Source organism: Sphaeramia orbicularis, unplaced genomic scaffold, assembly GCF_902148855.1.
Source record: "Sphaeramia orbicularis unplaced genomic scaffold, fSphaOr1.1, whole genome shotgun sequence".
In the NCBI taxonomy this organism is placed as follows: Eukaryota; Metazoa; Chordata; class Actinopteri; order Kurtiformes; family Apogonidae; genus Sphaeramia; species Sphaeramia orbicularis.
The window spans coordinates 1,067-21,198 of record NW_021941494.1 but is presented as its reverse complement, the minus strand read 5'-3'; the positions used below and the strand labels follow the sequence as shown (position 1 = coordinate 21,198).

Here is a 20,132-nt window from a genome sequence, read left to right as displayed (position 1 = left end):
TGCGAAATTTCAATTTCTTTTAATAAATGGGTGTAGGCCTGGGAGATGGACGTCTGAGTCAAATTTGAGCCAAATCGGTGTTCGTATGTCTGAGCTGAAGCAATTTTTGTAATGGTAAATTCACGAAGAAACTTTGCAAAGTTTGCGACGTCGTCACACAAAAACGGTGACACCTATCCAAAAAACTCAGCTAACTTTTGATGCCCCACTTCTCTAGATACTGTACACCGATTTTGAGCTCATTCGGCCAAACGGCCAAGGAGGAGATAGTTAAAATACGACGTCAGCGAAAACGCTGACTCAGCATTTTGGAAATTTCAATCCAATATGGCTGACTAAGGGTTGGTTTTGGGGCGTGGCCATAATAATATTTTTTGTTTGTCTCCTCATGATGAATCTGTGTACCGATTTTCGTGGCTCTACAACAAACTTTACGTTGGACGTGCTCCCATTGGCGTAATGCATTTCCACTTTTCAAGGAGGCGCTGTGACAACATTTCTTTACCGACATCTACGAAACCTATATGTAAATTAAATTTCTCGCACTTCTGAATTTTGGGCAAAATTTGGTGAGTTTTCGTAAATGTTCAGGGGGTCAAATTTGAGCTCAAAGAGCAGGAGAAGAAAAATAAATAAAAAATAAATAAATAAAAATAATAAGAATCCGAGCAAGAACAATATAGCCGTTTCTATGGCAACCACATATTTGGCCTTATGTTAAAGCTCTCGAGGTCCCCCACATGTCTGTGGGGTCAGATGTCACGTGTCGTGCACTTACACACACATGACTAACCCCGAGTGGGCGTGTCCCATTGACTCCCATTCATTCTGAGCAGGTGTAAATATGCGATTTGTGCACATGTCATGTACATCGTCGGAAAGGTCTCAGTGCCGTGAATGTGAATATGTGTGAGAGTGGTGACAGTGGCGAAAGGCGACCGCGTCACTGGCGATTTTGTCCCCATGCGCCCACTGCAGACTCAATAGGCCCTGCGCCGGCTTTACTCGGCTCGGGCCTAAAAACAACAAACAAACCATCCCCCAGACAAATCACACCTCTCACACGCGTGCACACACACACACACACACACACGTACAGAAAGTGTCCTAAACAATTTGTTCTCTGTCCTAAAATAAATAATTTGGTTCAGTTTGTTGTCAGTGTTTCTCTTCAGTTTGTTTCAACAGAATACCAGTTTACCCTCCTGTTAATGTTGCACTTCATGCAGAATTTTTTTGTTGATATTTTTCTGCAGAATGTGAACTGACAGAACTGTGATTAGATTTTTCTTGTTTGTTCAAAACTGCCTTTCAGGGAAAAAATGCAATACTAATGTTTAAAATACATTTAGTAATATTAATAATTTATTTTATTTTCTGTTTGATTTGTTGCAGCAGAATTATATTATTCCTGTTTTTGTATATTCTATTTGTGTCGTAAAATTGGGGGGAAAATGTTCAAAAATTCATAAATGTATTAAAGACATTTTGAGGGGTTTTCTTTCTTCCTGTACTGAACTGAAAAAAAACGATCAGTGGCTTTGAAAACCAAAAACGTACCGAACCGAAAATTTTGTGTACCGTTACAGGCCTATTGTTTACTGTTAGCTGAGAAAACTCAACAAAAAACAGAACTGCACTCCGGACAGAAAACAGAAATAGAACAGAACACATGTCCAGTTTCAAAACTAAAGCTCAGGTGCATCCACTGAACTGTTGTTCTAAAATATATTTTTCTATTTTCTTCCAGATTCTCAAGAAAGACCTGTATTTCGACCCCGAGTTTTGGAACCTCATTGCTTTGCGAACAAACTGTTTGAAGCTCATGAGTGAGAAGGTGGTTAGTGCTGCCCTGGAAGAAATCATGGAGGAGAAATGGGTTCCTGACTATTGCAAAGAGCCTTCTTTACGATCCCGTAAATCGTCATGTCAGAAGGGAACCAAAGGGTTACAGCAGGCAGCGGCAAAGAAGCGACACCACAAAGACGACAGAGTCTACCAGGGGGATCGAGCCGACGCAGCATCCAAGAGGGTAAAGGTGGGCCCTGGCCGACCACGGCTCAACACCGACCCGTCCGTGAAGAGGAGAGCCAGCCAGGGGTCACGCCCCGCGAAGGAGGCACCGTCCGAACCGCTGAGGCGCTCATTCTGGCAGCTCGACAGAATCCACGACAACATAGCAGGTTACAGCGAACAAAGACGCACCACCAGACTCTCAGAGAAAAACCCGCCAAAACGCAGGATTAGAAAGCCCAGGTGGCTTCTAGAAGACTCAGGAACTCTGGAGAATAATGCTCCTCTGAAGGCGAAAAGGCACAGTTTGAAACATCAGACCTCTGTCATAAAGAGGTCCGAAATGGTTCAAGTTAAGAACAACACAAAACACAAAGCACTGCTGAACTCGCATTTAAAGACACGGGAGAACCACAACAACAACAACAACAAGCCACAGAAAGGCACCTCTGCAGACGGCCTTACCTCAACCTGTCCTCCTCAAGTTGTTCTGGAACTCTCCCTACCGGACAACGAGCTGATGGGTACGTTCACGGAAGAAACCTGCAACAGACACAGAGGGTACCCTCAGATGCTTTTTTACAGACCTACAGTCAAAATTCCAGCCTCGTCACAGCCGCTGAAGCCTGTCCACCGTAAAGAAGTCATTCTCAGAGCGCGGGATCCATCTATGTTCGTCCAGTTGTTGCACTGCTATGCTCGGCGGCCCAAAGGAAAAGGAACTTCAACAAATAATCAAGGGTCGGTCTCAACGATCACACGCTCCTCTGTGCACGGAAGTCCACCCAAACACGAGAAGCCATCTGTTGAGATGAAAGTAATGATTTCTTCACAGTCGGACGTGACGGACAATGTCCCCGAAGCCCAAAGGGAAGAAGTCGTCTCTTACAGCATTACTTCAGACAGAGATCTTTGTGAGAACTTTGCTGCCGTTAAGACGCCGACGGCAGCAGAAAATGAAGCAGCAGAAGCCCCTGTTTTAGACCGAGTTCCTGAAGCTGAAAGCAAAGAGGAGGTTTTGGAAACTAAAGCCTCGGTGAGGGTGCTCTCTGAAGGTTCTGTCGAGATGAAAGTAACCGTGGCCTCTCCGAGCCCAGCTGCAACCAAACTACCACCACCCCCGGTTTTAGAGAGAGTCTCCAAACCTCAAACTGCAGACCATGTCTTAAAATCCACCACTTTATCCAGAGACACTTCAACTTCCGACAACATTCAGACTGTACGTGGTGACGAAACGCCTCCTGTCTCCAGTGTTTCAAAGACTGACGCTGCAGAAAACATGCTGTCAAAGTCTCAAGATAGTGCTCCAGTAGGTGGGGAGCTACTTTTAAACGGGGAACACAAGCACGACGCGAACTTGCCTTCTTCGAACTCTGAAAAGGGCAGACATGTTCTTACTCAAGGTGTAAAACACAGTCCAGACAAAGGCACAAATTCTGAAGGGAACAGGGTCAGTCTCTGTGAGGTATCGGCGATGAAAGCGACAGAGTCGGACAATCTAAATGACATGTCTGCTTTGACTTTAGTAACAGAGATGGTTACTGAAATTACTCGAGATCTGGAGAATCATAAAGATCCTGCCCCTGAAGACAGTGCCTCCAAGCAGTCGGTGGTTTGCAACAGTAAACCGAATGTTCCTCCCAAAGTGCAGTCAACTTCCAGCTGCTCACAACAACAGCTGTCGGCACAGGAAGAAAGTGAAGATGCCGAGGACGACGGATCTGAATACGGTGACCACGTGGAAACGGAGGAGTCCAAGTTACTGTACACTTGTACCTTCTGCCACAAGGTCTTTAAGGGGAGTCGAGTGGTAGCTCATGCAATGTTCCATTACCGAAAAGACGAATGCATGTTCTGTGGGGTGATGTTTAAAGATGACCTTCTGGCCATGATGCATCTCTCTGATCATATTGAGAAGTTGAAGAAGCTCAAAGAGACAACTAGAAACAAAAGCCAAGAAAGTCACACTTCTAAGTCCAAAGATATGTCCAAGCATAAAACCTCTGCGAAAACCAAGACCACAAATGTGTCTTCTGGGCATCGGAATAGTGAGAGACTAAAGAAATCTACTGAGGTTCCTAAAACCAAGACCGTTTCAGAATCAAGCCCACCCAAATCCAGAAAATTAAGATGTAATGACAGACTGGTGCGAACTCCATTGTTACAAACAAAGGAACAAAACAAGTCAAAGTGCTTAAAAATGAAGGATCCTGTTCACAAGGTTAATGGGCATATCGATAAAAAGAAAGATGGTCACAAAACTAAACAGGAAACTTTGGCCCTGAAAGCCAAGTTACGTACACAACTCCATCAACAGGATATATCTGATCGTAGAACAAGTGGAAGGGATAAGACTGAAAACCTTGACCCAGGTACGTCTACGTCCACTCAGGTCAAGAAAGAACCGGTCAGCTCCACTGAAGACAAAATAAAGGGGACAGAATCTCAACCGCTGAAAACTACCGCAAATCAGAACAAGCAACTTGCAGACAAGAATCATGTGGAGCTGCAAGAAAAACTGTGCTGTCCTGTGGATGGGTGCACATGGTTTACAGACATGCTGAAAAACCGTGTGGCGCTCCTTTACCACGCTCTAGAAGATCACCACGGGGACGACAAACCCTTAGAACTGGCTTTCCGTGTGGGAAACGGCAAATGCAGTATTTGCACGAGGGTTTTATATAGTTTCGAACATTTTCAGCACCACGTTGAAAGACACAGACTCACTCCACGGCACCCGTGCCTTCATCTGGGTTGTACCGCCCGGTTCAAAAGCGGAATGGAAATGAGACGCCATGCCAGGAGGCACAGTCCACTGCAGGCGGTGTGCTGCCTCCCCGGTTGTCCTCAACTGTTTATTTGCCTCTGGGCGCTGAACCTCCATGAAAAAGACCACTATTCTTCAAAATCCACTAAATCAGTCCCAAATGTGCAATCAGGTGACAAGCACAAAAACCCAGAGTTTGAGAAAAAAACAGAATGTCATAAGCCAAAATCTGCAGTTGCTGACCTTGCTGTGAAAAAGAAAAAAAGTGTAAAAGCTAAAAGGAAGTTAAGATGCCAAACTCCTCCAAATTCATCAGTTGTAAAGCAGGTCAAAGCTCCTCTGCTCGCCACCGACAGAACATCTGTGTTGAAAGAACAAAATGAGACCAAGGAGGCACCTATTTTGAAAAATCTTCCAAACAGCAAAGCACCTCCACAGTCTGCCGCATCTTATCAAAGATTAAGGCAAACGTTAAGAAAGAGGCAAGAAACAAGGAAGACAAACCTGGCACCACCCAGAACTTATAAGATCGTCTCTTCTATATCAAAACCCAGCGCCAAAGTAAAGCTCACCCTGAAGAAACGGCAGGCGAAAGTGAACGCACAAAGACCTGCAAGAAGAAGGGCTCCTCTGGAATCAGCCAAGACAACAGTCGAAAACACTAGAAAAAATGAAGTGATCAAAAAGAAAAGCGTTCTGAAGGAGGATCAGAAAATGAGCCCTCCCAAAGCAACACAAGCTTCAGTAGTCAACAAGTTTGAAGAAGAAGTTGGAACCAGATTATCCAGTCATGAAACAATGGCCACGAGAGCAGAGCTGAAGCAGATTAAAACAAGTCACGTTAAACACAAAACGCAGAAATCTGTTCCAACAGGTATGTGTGGAAGGCAGTCACTTAGTACCTCTGTAACCAACAAAACACACAAGTTGAAAGCTGTCAAAGGGAATAAAATGCATATCAGTAAAAAACACACTGCCTCAAAACATAAAAAAGAAGGTCCCACAGAACGGAAGCAGGACAAGGTCACAAACAGCAAAGTCCCCACACAGACCGTCAAGAACAAACGTCCCCAGAAAAAAGCAAACAACCAAGCAGCCTTGAAAAAGTCCGAAAAGCTTAAGTCTGCAGTTGAAGAAGTGGAAGAACCAGCAGAAACAGTTGCACACACGTCTGCAGCTGCACATGAAGAAGACGAACACTTCCACAAAGAATCAGCCACGCCATCTGGAGTTGAACGAGTTGAAGACGCAGCGACAGTTGAACCGAGTGCAGCCAGTGATGAAGAGAAAGTGAAGTCGGAACCCATGGGTTCACCGCAGACTCATCCTGATGTTTACGCACCGGTGTTCACAACCAACACCACCTCAGGAGAGGAAGAGCAGACGTCGGCAACGGAGCTCAAGTCAAAGAAATCACAAGTCGCCAAAAAATCTGCAATGGAAAAGGAGCTTCCAACTGCACCGTCGCACTCAGTCAAGGCCAAGAAGAAGCACAGAGTCCGTAAAACCAAGGACAAAAACACAGAAACGAAACGACAGAAAAAAACAGGCAAAACACGTGCCGCCAAAGCTGTCAAAAAGGTGGAGGCCAAAGCGTCGCAGAGCTCTTCTTCTGAAGGTGGAGAAAAAGTAAAAGAAGAGACTTTAGATGCAGATGGATCTTCCACCTCTATGACGGCGAACGCCTCAGATCCAGTGACTTGTCGACCTCTTACCTCTGAGGAGAACCAGTCCAGTTCCACAGCAGAGGGACAGGAAGCCAAGGTCGCAAGGAGCTCCAGCAAAGCTACCGGTAAGAGCAAGGTTAACCAGAGACACGGGGACACCAAGACTGTCAAGAGGAAATGTCCAAGTGCAGATAAAGGCATTCTGAGATCCTCCAAAACCAAAGTCCAGCGAGTAACAAAGGTGAACCCAGAGGCAGTGCAGTGTCCTGAAGGGAAGGAGGAGGGGAAATGTCCACTTGGTGGTCCCAGTGGTCCCGGGTACTCCATCATGGTAAACGGACAACTGACGAGCGAAGATAAAAGCGCCGCCTTGAAGGACGCCTTTGCCCAGTTCAGAAAGCGTCCATACATGCGCCTACCGCCGACCGCGTACCTGGATGAGAAGTACATCACCATGCCCAAACGAAGGAAAGAGATGTCCATGTTTCCGGAGTCCCAGAAAAGTCCGCCTCTTGAACAAGCTTCGGCCGCAGCGTCTCTGCAAAGGCAGCGATGCGTCAACTGTTTCACCACGTTCAACACCGCCGAGGAGCTGCAGAGTCACCTCCAGCTCCAGAAATGCACCAACCTGTTCGGCTTTGACTCTGACGATGAAGGTGAGTAATGCAGACTTCAGTCCAGTACAGTCACAGGTTCAGGCTCAGGTGTCAAACATGCGGCCCTGGGGCCAAAACCGGCCCATCAAAAGTTCCAATCTGGCCCATGGGATGACTTTACAAAGTGCAGAAGATATTAACAGTCAAGGGCTTTGAACTCCAAAATACCAGCAGAATAACCTAGAAATAACGACTCCAAATGTTCTTCTTGGTTTAATGTGAAAAAACTAATATGGCATTATGCCAATAAATAATGACAACTCCAATTTCTTCTCTTTGATTTATTGCAAAGAAGGCAAGGCAAGTTTATTTGCATCACACATTTCAGCAACAAGGCAATTCAAGGTGCTTCACACAGGAAACTGAAATATGACAGGGAAAAAGAAACACATTTAAAACATTCTAAAAGAAACATGTAAAAGGTGATTAAAAACAGCAAGTAAGAAAAGAACACATAAAACCCACAAATATAAAAACACATATTAAAGGAAGAGTTGCAGTGCAGAGTTTCGAAAGAGAATAGAAAATGTAAAAAGTCAAAATCCTTTTAGTCAGCGGCAGCAGTGAACAGGTGAGTCTGGAACCTGGACTGAACAGAACTCAGACTCAGATCTCAGACCTGATATTTTCTGGTAGTTTGTTCCAGATATACAGAGCATAGAAACTGAACGCTGATTCTCCATGTTTAGTTCTGACTTTTGGAACCCAGAGCAGACCTGCACCAGACCACCTGAGTGGTCTGGATGGTTCATACTGGACTAGAAGGTCTCTGATGGATTTTGGGCCTAAACCATTCAGTGCTTTATATGTTAGCAAGAGAATTTGAAAGTCTGTTCTCTGAGAGACAGGGAGCCAGTGTAGAGAGAACATTAAATTCTGATATCCTTTAATAATAAAATGTCAATAACCTGAACAAATATGAACCACCTGGAATGTTCAGAGAAAAATAAGTACAATTTGAACAATATTCTGCCTGTTTTTTTATCTTGGCAGATCTGCTCTGTAATGCACATGTAGAAATCATAAATTGGGGCACAATATTGTTCAAATTTTTCTTATTATTATTTCTTATTTTTCTTCTTCAGAAATTTCTATTTTTTTTCAGGTTATTCACATCTTTTTTTGTTTGGATAGTTTGTAAAATGTAAATGTTTACATAATTTCATGTTCCTTCTTGCATATAAAAAAATTGAGTTGTCATTATTTCTAGGCTATTATGCTGAATGTGGCCCCTGAGCCCTGGGTTTGGGTTTCCACACCGTTCCAAACAATTCTACCGTCTGTTACGCTACAGTTAGACCAGGTCAACCAGCTGGTCAGTTTGAAGATGTGATGTAGAAATGATCAAATGATATAAAAGTTAACTTTAGATTAGCTGCTAAGAAACGCATCATTAAGTTCATATTTCTGTTTTTTTCTCTTTTTTTTTTTGTTTGTTAATGTCAGCTGTTTCATGTGAGAAGCTTAAAGGTGCAGGAGACTTTTGTGACCAGTGTTTCCTCAGATCTGTCCATCCTCAGTCATGTCCTCAGTATCATTGGTCCGTTCGTCTGTCGTTCCTCAGCTGAATCCCTTCCTCATGCTGAACAGTTTCTTAGTTCCATCCTCCACAAACAAACCATGTGTTCACAAACAGTCAGGAGGAACTGGGCATCTGAGGAGTTTTGTCACAATGTGCATTGTGGGAAACGCTGGTTTGCGTCGCTGTCAGGCAGCGATGCGGAAACGGCAGGAGCTCCTTTCCCTCTATGCATATTCCTTTAGCTGGTTCCACGTTTCAGGCGTTTCCGTGTCATGTTTGTTTCATCCATATAATATCAGATCTGCTGCTGTCAGGTGGCTGTCCCTTTCCCACAATGCACGTCTCCACAAAATTCCTCAGATGCCCCAGTTCCTCCTGACTCTGTAAACACATGGTTTGTTTGTGGTGGATGGAACTAAGAAACTGTTCAGTGTAATGCAGTGTTTTTCAGCCTTGGGGTCGGGACCCCATGTGGGTCGCCTGGAATTTCTAGTAATTGATAAAAATAAAAACTAATAATAAAACTATATGGTGAGTTTACAGAGACAATCCTAAAACACAGAACACATGACAAACGGTGAGTGTGAAACTGTAGCACTGTGGTTCTGTTTGTGTGGTTCTGTTCATCTGTGGTTCTGTTTATGTGTGGTTCTGTTTGTGTGGTTCTGTTTATGTGGTTCTGTTCATCTGTGGTTCTGTTTATGTGTGGTTCTGTTTGTGTGGTTCTGTTTGTGTGGTTCTGTTTATGTGTGGTTCTGTTTGTGTGGTTCTGTTCATCTGTGGTTCTGTTTATGTATGGTTCTGTTTGTGTGGTTCTGTTCATCTGTGGTTCTGTTTATGTGTGGTTCTGTTTGTGTGGTTCTGTTTGTGTGTGGTTCTGTTTGTGTGGTTCTGTTTGTGTGGTTCTGTTTGTGTGTGGTTCAGTTTGTGTGGTTCTGTTTGTGTGGTTCTGTTTGTGTGTGGTTCTGTGTGTGTGGTTCTGTTTGTGTGGTTCTGTTTGTGTGTGGTTCTGTTTGTGTGTGGTTCTGTTTGTGTGGTTCTGTTTGTGTGTGGTTCAGTGTGTGTGGTTCAGTTTGTGTGGTTCAGTTTGTGTGTGGTTCTGTTTGTGTGTGGTTCAGTTTGTGTGGTTCTGTTTGTGTGTGGTTCTGTTTGTGTGTGGTTCAGTTTGTGTGGTTCAGTTTGTGTGGTTCTGTTTATGTGGTTCTGTGTGTGTGGTTCTGTTTATGTGTGGTTCAGTTTGTGTGGTTCTGTTTGTGTGTGGTTCTGTTTGTGTGTGGTTCTGTTTGTGTGGTTCTGTTTGTGTGTGGTTCTGTTTGTGTGGTTCTGTTTGTGTGTGGTTCAGTTTGTGTGGTTCTGTGTGTGGTTCTGTTTGTGTGGTTCTGTTTGTGTGTGGTTCAGTTTGTGTGGTTCTGTTTGTGTGTGGTTCAGTTTGTGTGGTTCTGTTTGTGTGTGGTTCTGTTTGTGTGGTTCTGTGTGTGTGGTTCTGTTTGTGTGGTTCTGTTTGTGTGGTTCTGTTTGTGTGTGGTTCTGTGTGTGTGGTTCTGTTTGTGTGTGGTTCTGTTTGTGTGTGGTTCTGTGTGTGTGGTTCTGTTTGTGTGGCTCTGTGTGTGTGGTTCTGTTTGTGTGGTTCTGTTTGTGTGTGGTTCTGTTTGTGTGGTTCTGTTTGTGTGTGGTTCAGTTTGTGTGGTTCTGTTTGTGTGTGGTTCTGTTTGTGTGTGGTTCAGTTTGTGTGTGGTTCTGTTTGTGTGTGGTTCAGTTTGTGTGGTTCTGTTTGTGTGGTTCTGTTTGTGTGTGGTTCTGTTTGTGTGGTTCTGTGTGTGTGGTTCTGTTTGTGTGGTTCTGTGTGTGTGGTTCTGTTTGTGTGGTTCTGTGTGTGTGGTTCTGTGTGTGTGGTTCTGTTTGTGTGTGGTTCTGTGTGTGTGGTTCTGTTTGTGTGTGGTTCTGTTTGTGTGGTTCTGTTTGTTTGTGGTTCTGTGTGTGTGGTTCTGTTTGTGTGTGGTTCTGTGTGTGTGGTTCTGTTTGTGTGTGGTTCTGTTTGTGTGTGGTTCTGTTTGTGTGTGGTTCTGTTTGTGTGGTTCTGTTTGTGTGTGGTTCTGTTTGTGTGGTTCTGTGTGTGTGGTTATGTTTGTGTGGTTCTGTTTGTGTGTGATTCTGTTTGTGTGTGGTTCTGTTTGTGTGTGGTTCTGTGTGTGTGGTTCTGTTTGTGTGGCTCTGTGTGTGTGGTTCTGTTTGTGTGGTTCTGTTTGTGTGTGGTTCTGTTTGTGTGTGGTTCAGTTTGTGTGGTTCTGTTTGTGTGTGGTTCTGTTTGTGTGTGGTTCAGTTTGTGTGGTTCAGTTTGTGTGTGGTTCTATTTGTGTGGTTCTGTTTGTGTGTGGTTCTGTTTGTGTGTGGTTCTGTTTGTGTGTGGTTCAGTTTGTGTGGTTCAGTTTGTGTGGTTCTGTTTATGTGGTTCTGTTTGTGTGGTTCTGTTTATGTGTGGTTCAGTTTGTGTGGTTCTGTTTGTGTGTGGTTCTGTTTGTGTGGTTCTGTTTGTGTGTGGTTCTGTTTGTGTGGCTCTGTGTGTGTGGTTCTGTTTGTGTGGTTCTGTTTGTGTGTGGTTCTGTTTGTGTGGTTCTGTTTGTGTGTGGTTCAGTTTGTGTGGTTCTGTTTGTGTGTGGTTCTGTTTGTGTGTGGTTCTGTTTGTGTGGTTCTGTTTGTGTGTGGTTCTGTTTGTGTGTGGTTCAGTTTGTGTGGTTCTGTTTATGTGGTTCTGTTTGTGTGGTTCTGTTTATGTGTGGTTCAGTTTGTGTGGTTCTGTTTGTGTGTGGTTCTGTTTGTGTGGTTCTGTTTGTGTGTGGTTCTGTTTGTGTGTGGTTCAGTTTGTGTGGTTCTGTGTGTGTGGTTCTGTTTGTGTGGTTCTGTTTGTGTGTGGTTCAGTTTGTGTGGTTCTGTTTGTGTGTGGTTCAGTTTGTGTGGTTCAGTTTGTGTGGTTCTGTTTGTGTGTGGTTCTGTTTGTGTGGTTCTGTGTGTGTGGTTCTGTTTGTGTGGTTCTGTTTGTGTGTGGTTCTGTTTGTGTGTGGTTCTGTTTGTGTGGTTCTGTGTGTGTGGTTCTGTGTGTGTGGTTCTGTTTGTGTGTTGTTCTGTGTGTGTGGTTCTGTTTGTGTGTGGTTCTGTTTGTGTGGTTCTGTTTGTGTGTGGTTCTGTTTGTGTGGTTCTTTTTGTGTGGTTCTGTTTGTGTGTGGTTCTGTTTGTGTGTTGTTCTGTGTGTGTGGTTCTGTTTGTGTGTGGTTCTGTTTGTGTGGTTCTGTTTGTGTGTGGTTCAGTTTGTGTGTGGTTCTGTTTGTGTGGTTCTGTTTGTGTGGTTCTGTTTGTGTGGTTCTGTGTGTGTGGTTCTGTTTGTGTGTTGTTCTGTGTGTGTGGTTCTGTTTGTGTGTGGTTCTGTTTGTGTGGTTCTGTTTGTGTGTGGTTCAGTTTGTGTGTGGTTCTGTTTGTGTGTGGTTCTGTGTGTGTGGTTCTGTGTGTGTGGTTCTGTTTGTGTGTGGTTCTGTGTGTGTGGTTCTGTTTGTGTGGCTCTGTGTGTGTGGTTCTGTTTGTGTGTGGTTCTGTGTGTGTGGTTCTGTTTGTGTGGTTCTGTTTGTGTGGTTCTGTGTGTGTGGTTCTGTTTGTGTGTGGTTCTGTGTGTGTGGTTCTGTTTGTGTGGTTCTTTTTGTGTGGCTCTGTGTGTGTGGTTCTGTGTGTGTGGTTCTGTGTGTGTGGTTCTGTTTGTGTGGTTCTGTTTGTGTGTGGTTCTGTTTGTGTGGTTCTGTGTGTGTGGTTATGTTTGTGTGGTTCTGTTTGTGTGTGATTCTGTTTGTGTGTGGTTCTGTTTGTGTGTGGTTCTGTGTGTGTGGTTCTGTTTGTGTGGCTCTGTGTGTGTGGTTCTGTTTGTGTGGTTCTGTTTGTGTGTGGTTCTGTTTGTGTGTGGTTCAGTTTGTGTGGTTCTGTTTGTGTGTGGTTCAGTTTGTGTGGTTCAGTTTGTGTGTGGTTCTATTTGTGTGGTTCTGTTTGTGTGTGGTTCTGTTTGTGTGTGGTTCTGTTTGTGTGTGGTTCAGTTTGTGTGGTTCAGTTTGTGTGGTTCTGTTTATGTGGTTCTGTTTGTGTGGTTCTGTTTATGTGTGGTTCAGTTTGTGTGGTTCTGTTTGTGTGTGGTTCTGTTTGTGTGGTTCTGTTTGTGTGTGGTTCTGTTTGTGTGGCTCTGTGTGTGTGGTTCTGTTTGTGTGGTTCTGTTTGTGTGTGGTTCTGTTTGTGTGGTTCTGTTTGTGTGTGGTTCAGTTTGTGTGGTTCTGTTTGTGTGTGGTTCTGTTTGTGTGTGGTTCAGTTTGTGTGGTTCTGTTTGTGTGGTTCTGTTTGTGTGTGGTTCTGTTTGTGTGTGGTTCAGTTTGTGTGGTTCTGTTTATGTGGTTCTGTTTGTGTGGTTCTGTTTATGTGTGGTTCAGTTTGTGTGGTTCTGTTTGTGTGTGGTTCTGTTTGTGTGGTTCTGTTTGTGTGTGGTTCTGTTTGTGTGTGGTTCAGTTTGTGTGGTTCTGTGTGTGTGGTTCTGTTTGTGTGGTTCTGTTTGTGTGTGGTTCAGTTTGTGTGGTTCTGTTTGTGTGTGGTTCAGTTTGTGTGGTTCAGTTTGTGTGGTTCTGTTTGTGTGTGGTTCTGTTTGTGTGGTTCTGTGTGTGTGGTTCTGTTTGTGTGGTTCTGTTTGTGTGTGGTTCTGTTTGTGTGTGGTTCTGTTTGTGTGGTTCTGTGTGTGTGGTTCTGTGTGTGTGGTTCTGTTTGTGTGTTGTTCTGTGTGTGTGGTTCTGTTTGTGTGTGGTTCTGTTTGTGTGGTTCTGTTTGTGTGTGGTTCTGTTTGTGTGGTTCTTTTTGTGTGGTTCTGTTTGTGTGTGGTTCTGTTTGTGTGTTGTTCTGTGTGTGTGGTTCTGTTTGTGTGTGGTTCTGTTTGTGTGGTTCTGTTTGTGTGTGGTTCAGTTTGTGTGTGGTTCTGTTTGTGTGGTTCTGTTTGTGTGGTTCTGTTTGTGTGGTTCTGTGTGTGTGGTTCTGTTTGTGTGTTGTTCTGTGTGTGTGGTTCTGTTTGTGTGTGGTTCTGTTTGTGTGGTTCTGTTTGTGTGTGGTTCAGTTTGTGTGTGGTTCTGTTTGTGTGTGGTTCTGTGTGTGTGGTTCTGTGTGTGTGGTTCTGTTTGTGTGTGGTTCTGTGTGTGTGGTTCTGTTTGTGTGGCTCTGTGTGTGTGGTTCTGTTTGTGTGTGGTTCTGTGTGTGTGGTTCTGTTTGTGTGGTTCTGTTTGTGTGGTTCTGTGTGTGTGGTTCTGTTTGTGTGTGGTTCTGTGTGTGTGGTTCTGTTTGTGTGGTTCTGTTTGTGTGGTTCTGTTTCTGTGGTTCTGTTTGTGTGTGGTTCTGTTTGTGTGGTTCTGTTTGTGTGTGGTTCTGTGTGTGTGGTTCTGTGTGTGTGGTTCTGTGTGTGTGGTTCTTTTTGTGTGGTTCTGTTTGTGTGTGGTCAGTCTCTTTCATAATCCATAGGGTCAGTTCCTGTTTGGTCAGTATTCTTTGTAAATCCCAGCTGGACTGACTGGACATATGCTGACCCTTTAATCTACACCTGGATTTCCTGCCTCTGTCCATTTATAGACATTATACAGACTACATGTGTCTAAAATTAGCCTGTATTTGAAACATAGTAGAGCAAACTATTACATGACTGAAAACAAATTAATTTTAGCCAAAAACTGTGTTTTAAATGTGTGGGGTCGACAGAAATGAGTGAAGTTCAAATGGAGTCATGAAGAAGAAAAGGCTGGAACCCACTGGTGGAATGAGATGTAATGTAGCAAGAGATTCAGCTGAGGAATGACAGACAGACGAACGGACCAATGAAACTGAGGATATGACTGAGGATGGACAGAGCTGAGGAAACACTGCTCACAAAAGTCTCCTGCACCTTTAAATATCAGCTGTTCCATGTGAGAAGTTTAACGCTCATCTGTTGGTGTCAGGTTTTACAGATACTGAGGCGGAGCTCATGTCAGTCAGGACGACGTTAAAACAAACATCTGGTTCTTCTGTAATTCTGTGAAATGTCTGAAGTTAATGATCATTACAGTGCGTTACCGCCCCCTACTGTTGGAGTTCAGGGTCAGCTTATCAATGCAGCATTTCCACTACATGGAACTGACTCCACTCTGGTACCAGGTCCTATTCCAGGTCCTATTCCAGACTGGTTCCACTCTGGTACCAGGTCCTATTCCAGACCCTTTCCACTCTGGTACCAGGTCCTATTCCAGACCCTTTCCACTCTGGTACCAGGTCCTATTCCAGACCGGTTCCACTCTGGTACCAGGTCCTATTCCAGACCCTTTCCACTCTGGTACCAGGTCCTATTCCAGACCCTTTCCACTCTGGTTCCAGGTCCTATTCCAGACCGGTTCCACTCTGGTACCAGGTCCTATTCCAGACCGGTTCCACTCTGGTTCCAGGTCCTATTCCAGACCGGTTCCACTCTGGTACCAGGTCCTATTCCAGACCGGTTCCACTCTGGTACCAGGTCCTATTCCAGACCCTTTCCACTCTGGTTCCAGGTCCTATTCCTGACCGGTTCCACTCTGGTACCAGGTCCTATTCCAGACCGGTTCCACTCTGGTACCAGGTCCTATTCCAGACCGGTTCCACTCTGGTACCAGGTCCTATTCCAGACCCTTTCCACTCTGGTACCAGGTCCTATTCCAGACCCTTTCCACTCTGGTACCAGGTCCTATTCCAGACCCTTTCCATTCCAGATCCTCCCTCTTTCCAGTCCCTGGTCGTCATAGCGATGCGGTGCGTTCCTTCTGTGTGCTCTGCTCACAGTTGCTGATAAACTCACTGGTTGCCTGTTGTCTGGTCAAACTCCTGCTGAATGTTTGCGTCTGAACCTCCTGGACAAACCATGGTGTAGTTTTACAGACTGTCATCATGTGGATTCACCTACTGACAGATTTACTGGAAAAGGGCGGGGCACACACACCACTGACCAATCAGAGGTCTGCAGTGTTTACACAGTGTCACCTTTAGTACCTGGTCCCCAGTCCTGGAACCTCAGAGGAGGAGGTACCAAAAAACTAGGACCAGGTACCAGATTCCAAAAAAACTAGTACCAGGTACCAGAGTCCAAAAAACTAGTACCAGGTACCAGAGTCCAAAAAACTAGTACCAGGTACCAGAGTCCAAAAAACTAGTACCAGGTACCAGATTCCAAAAAACTGGGACCAGGTACCAGATTTCAGGTCCTTTTGTAACGGAAATGCAAAGAAGTCGAGTCGAGTCGAGCCGGTACCATGTAGTGGAAACGCAGCCTAACGTTCCACTGAAAACTGGTCTGGACCCACTTTAGGGTCACGCCCCCCCAGATGAGAACCCCTGCAGTAGATGATCCTGTGATGTTGTAAGTTCTGTCACTGAACCCAGTCCTGGTTTTTCTGTTTCAGGTGAAAAATCTGTGTCGACTTAACCCCACGTCAGCCCGGGTTTGGACATGTGACACCTGGGCCGTCTGAAAATGGACCGTACCTCAGCAGAACCTCAGTGACCGGAGTCACTGTGGACCAGAACCTCAGTGACCGGAGTCACTGTGGACCAGAACCTCAGTGACCGGAGTCACTGTGGACCAGAACCTTCTGCATGTGGACATAAGACTGAACTTAAAGGCTCAGCTGAGGCCTGCAGCACCAGGTCCATCCAGAAAAGACTACTGAACCGGATCCCAGTCAGATATGGAACCGGATCCTAGTCAGATATGGGTCTGATCCTGGACTAAACTCGGTCCAATCCTGAACTGAACCTGGATCCGCCCCTGGACTGGGTCCTGGTCTACCTCTGTATGACTGGTCCAGTCCTGAAGTGCCTGCTCTGGGTCCGCTCTGTGGGTCCGCTCTGGGGGTCCGCTCTGGGGGTCCGCTCTGGGGGTCCGCTCTGTGGGTCCGCTCTGGGGGTCCGCTCTGTGGGTCCACTCTGGGGGTCCACTCTGGGGGTCCGCTCTGTGGGTCCACTCTGGGGGTCCGCTCTGTGGGTCCACTCTGGGGGTCCGCTCTGTGGGTCCACTCTGGGGGTCCGCTCTGTGGGTCCGCTCTGGGGGTCCGCTCTGTGGGTCCGCTCTGTGGGTCCGCTCTGTGGGTCCACTCTGGGGGTCCGCTCTGTGGGTCCACTCTGGGGGTCCACTCTGGGGGTCCGCTCTGTGGGTCCGCTCTGTGGGTCCGCTCTGTGGGTCCGCTCTGGGGGTCCGCTCTGTGGGTCCACTCTGTGGGTCCACTCTGGGGGTCCGCTCTGTGGGTCCACTCTGTTCGGACCACTGGGACGTAAAGCTGTGAACAAACTGACTCCTGCTCCGTCTGAGGCTCCGTTCCATGTTTTCCCTGAAGCCATAACAGGACAGTTTCTGCTTTTTGCACTGGTGTGGTCAGGACAGCTTCAGCTTCAGCTGCCTCTGTTTTCTCTGTTTTTGTGTTTCTTCTCTGATCCATTCACATATGAGGGACAAAGAATGACACAATTAGAAATAAAAAATAAAATAAAATAAATGCAGAAATAAGTGTAGAAATAATTAAATAAAATACTTGAATGAATAATTAAATGTACAAATAAATAATTAAATGCTTATATTTGATATTTTTACCATAGTTTTATATTTATCTATTTCCTATTTCTATTAATACATAAATATAGAAATAAGTGTGGAAATACATATGAAGTAAATATACACATTTAAAACTACGTGCATAATTGAGGAAATAAATATATAAACATGGTAATACAAACAAAATATAAGCATTTATTTTTTCAAGTGTTTATTTAGTTATGTATACGTTTATTTATTTGTAATTATGTCTTTTTTTTTGTCCCTCATAATCTACATCAGTCAGACTGAACTAAGTTTAGTCTGAGTCTAAACTTTAAATACTTGTATTTTATTTGGGATGTTTTTCTGTCAAATTCTTCATCAAATCCTTTTTTTTCTTTATTATTCATTGAATACTTATTTTAAAATTCATTAAATCTTTTTTTTTCATTAAACCCTTTTTGTTCATGAATTTTTTTCTTATTCTTCCTTAAATCCTGGTTCTATTTCAGCCTGGGATCCTGGACCGTTGGTGGACCCAGTCCTGTCTGACCCGGTCCTGTCTGACCCGGTCCTGTCTGACCCGGTCCAGCAGGGGTCAGTGTTCACCCACAGGTTCCTCCTCAGACTCCTCACTCGTTCTTTTCTTTGTTCATGTTGCCTCTTCTTTTCTTTACTTTCATTGGCTGGTTTGTGGCTGTGTGTGCTGGTCACATGACCCCTGTGGACCGGTCACATGACCCCTGACCCCTGTGGACCGGTCACATGACCCCTGTGGACCGGTCACATGACCCCTGTTCCGTTCCTGTTTCCATCAGTTGGACTCTTTGTGCTTTTCCCTCAGCTGGGTTCTGGTTCTGGACTCTTTGTTAGGTTCTGGTTCTGGACTCTTTGTTGGGTTCTGGTTCTGGTTCTGGACTCTTTGTCCCAGAGCAGACAGTGGAGGTCAGCTGCTGCCTTTGAACCTTTGAGCCGGGGCACACATGTGCAGCAGGTTCTATTTATTTCTGTTGGATTTTCTATCTTTTGTAAATACGTACAGAGTTTCCATGGCTGATTATTATTATTATTATTGTTATTATTATTATTATTATTATTATTATTATTATCATCCTATAAAAGGTGTCGGAGCAGGGTTTATATATTTTGGTCTTGATGGAAAACAATAAAACTTATTTCAGATTTGGTTGGATTTACTTTTGAATGAGTTTATTATGAACTTCTGAATAAATGAACTGGTGTTGGATCAGACTGAACCCAACACTGGACCTGTTTGGAAAATGATGTGTGTGTGTGTGTGTGTATTGTGTGAACATCCTACGCTGGAGGTCCATGATCCACTTCGTCGTCGGGTCATCAGACCTCCGGTCGTGTGTTTCGGACACTCGGGTGAAGAGAGGGGCGGAGCTGCCGACTGATCCCCACCTGGTGGTGAGTTGGATCCGCTGGTGAAGGAGGAAACCGGACAGACTGGGCATGCTCAGACCTGTGAGGGTCTGTTCAACGTCTGGCAGAACCCGATGCCAGCGCGGTCTTCAACTCCCACCTCCAGCAGAGCTCCTCCCAGATCCAGGGGGAGGGTGGGGACATTGAGTCCCAGTGGACCATGTCCTCCGCCTCCATTGTCGAAGCGGCTGCTCAGAGCTGTGGTCCAGGGTCTGCGGTGCCTGCCGTGGTGGTGGACCCCGAACCCGGTGGTGGACCCCGGAAGGAAGGGATGGTGTCAACCTGAAGAAGGAGTCTGATGGAGCCTGGTTGGCTGGTGGGACTCCAGAGGAGCTGATGGGTACCGGCAGGACAGGGGTACCGCAGCCCGAGTTTGGGGAGGCCATGGAGGAGGACTATCGGTCGACCTCGAGGAAATTCTGTCAAAGCGTCCGACGCCTCAGGAGGTGAAGCAATGCACCACCAACACTGTTTACAGAGGAAGTGGGAGGAGCTGACCTCCACTGGGGGTGTGGTTGGACGGTGGAAGGAATTCTGGGAGGAGCTCCTCAATCCCACTGTCACATCTGCCATGGAGGAAGCAGAGGATGAGGTCTGAGGTGGACTGGTCCAGGTCTCAGAGGTGGACTGGTCCAGGTCTCAGAGGTGGACTGGTCCAGGTCTCAGAGGTGGACTGGTCCAGGTCCCAGGTGGTTGGACAGAGCACCGGGCTGGATGAGGTCCACCCTGAGTCCCTTCAGTCTGGATGTGAAGGACTGTCCTGGTGGACTCATCTCTGTAACATGGCGTGGCAGTCGGGGACAGTCCCTCTGGACTGGCAGACCGGGGTGGTGGTCCCCCTTTTTAAGAAGGGGGACTGGAGGATGTGCTCCACTCACAGGGGGGTCCCACTCCTCAGCCTCCAGAGGAAAGTCTATTCCAGGTACTGGAGAGGAGGATCCACCCCATAGTCCAACCTTGGACCCAGAAGGAACAATGTGGTCTTTGTCTCGGTCCTGGAACACTGGACCAGGTCTACACACTCCATCAGGTGCTCGAGGGTTCATGGGAGTTCACCAAACCGGTCCACATGTGTTTAGTGGATTTGGAGAAGGCATTGGACTGTGTCCCTCGTGGTATCCTGTGGGGGGTGCTTCAGGAGTATGGGGTCCGGGGCCCTTTGCTAAGGCCAGTCCGGTCCTTGTATGACGGAAGCAGGAGTCTGGTTCACAGTCAGTCAGACCTGGTCCAGGTGCATGTGGGACTCCTGAGGGGCTGCCCTTTGGCCCCAGTTCTGTTCAGAATGTTTATGGACAGAATTTCTAGGTGCAGCCAGGGGCCAAAGGGGGTCCAGTTTGGGCCAGAGGGGGTCCGGTTTGGGGACCACAGGATTTCATCTCTGTTTTTTGCAGATGACGTTGTCCTGTTGGTCTCATGGAACCTAGACCTTCAGCGTGTCCTGGGGCGGTTTGGACTGGGATGAGGATGAGGACCT

The 20,132-nt window shown here is 45.9% G+C and overlaps 1 protein-coding gene across 2 annotated transcripts in view; it reads left to right on the top strand.

Moving 5' to 3' along the window:
- LOC115415965 (uncharacterized) overlaps positions 1 to 18,424 on the top strand; it is a 36,860-nt gene extending 18,436 nt beyond the window's left edge. Inside the window, exons 9-11 of one of the 2 annotated variants that reach the window (XM_030129646.1) lie at positions 1,751 to 3,227; positions 3,276 to 7,103; positions 16,086 to 18,424. In XM_030129646.1, coding sequence (XP_029985506.1) covers positions 1,751 to 3,227; positions 3,276 to 7,103; positions 16,086 to 16,108 — 5,328 coding nt within the window. In that variant the 3' untranslated portion in view covers positions 16,109 to 18,424. Of the gene's footprint in view, positions 1 to 1,750; positions 7,104 to 16,085 lie in introns of both variants that reach the window. The other variant, XM_030129645.1, reaches the window with a different exon arrangement.
- Positions 18,425 to 20,132: the final 1,708 nt, after the last annotated feature.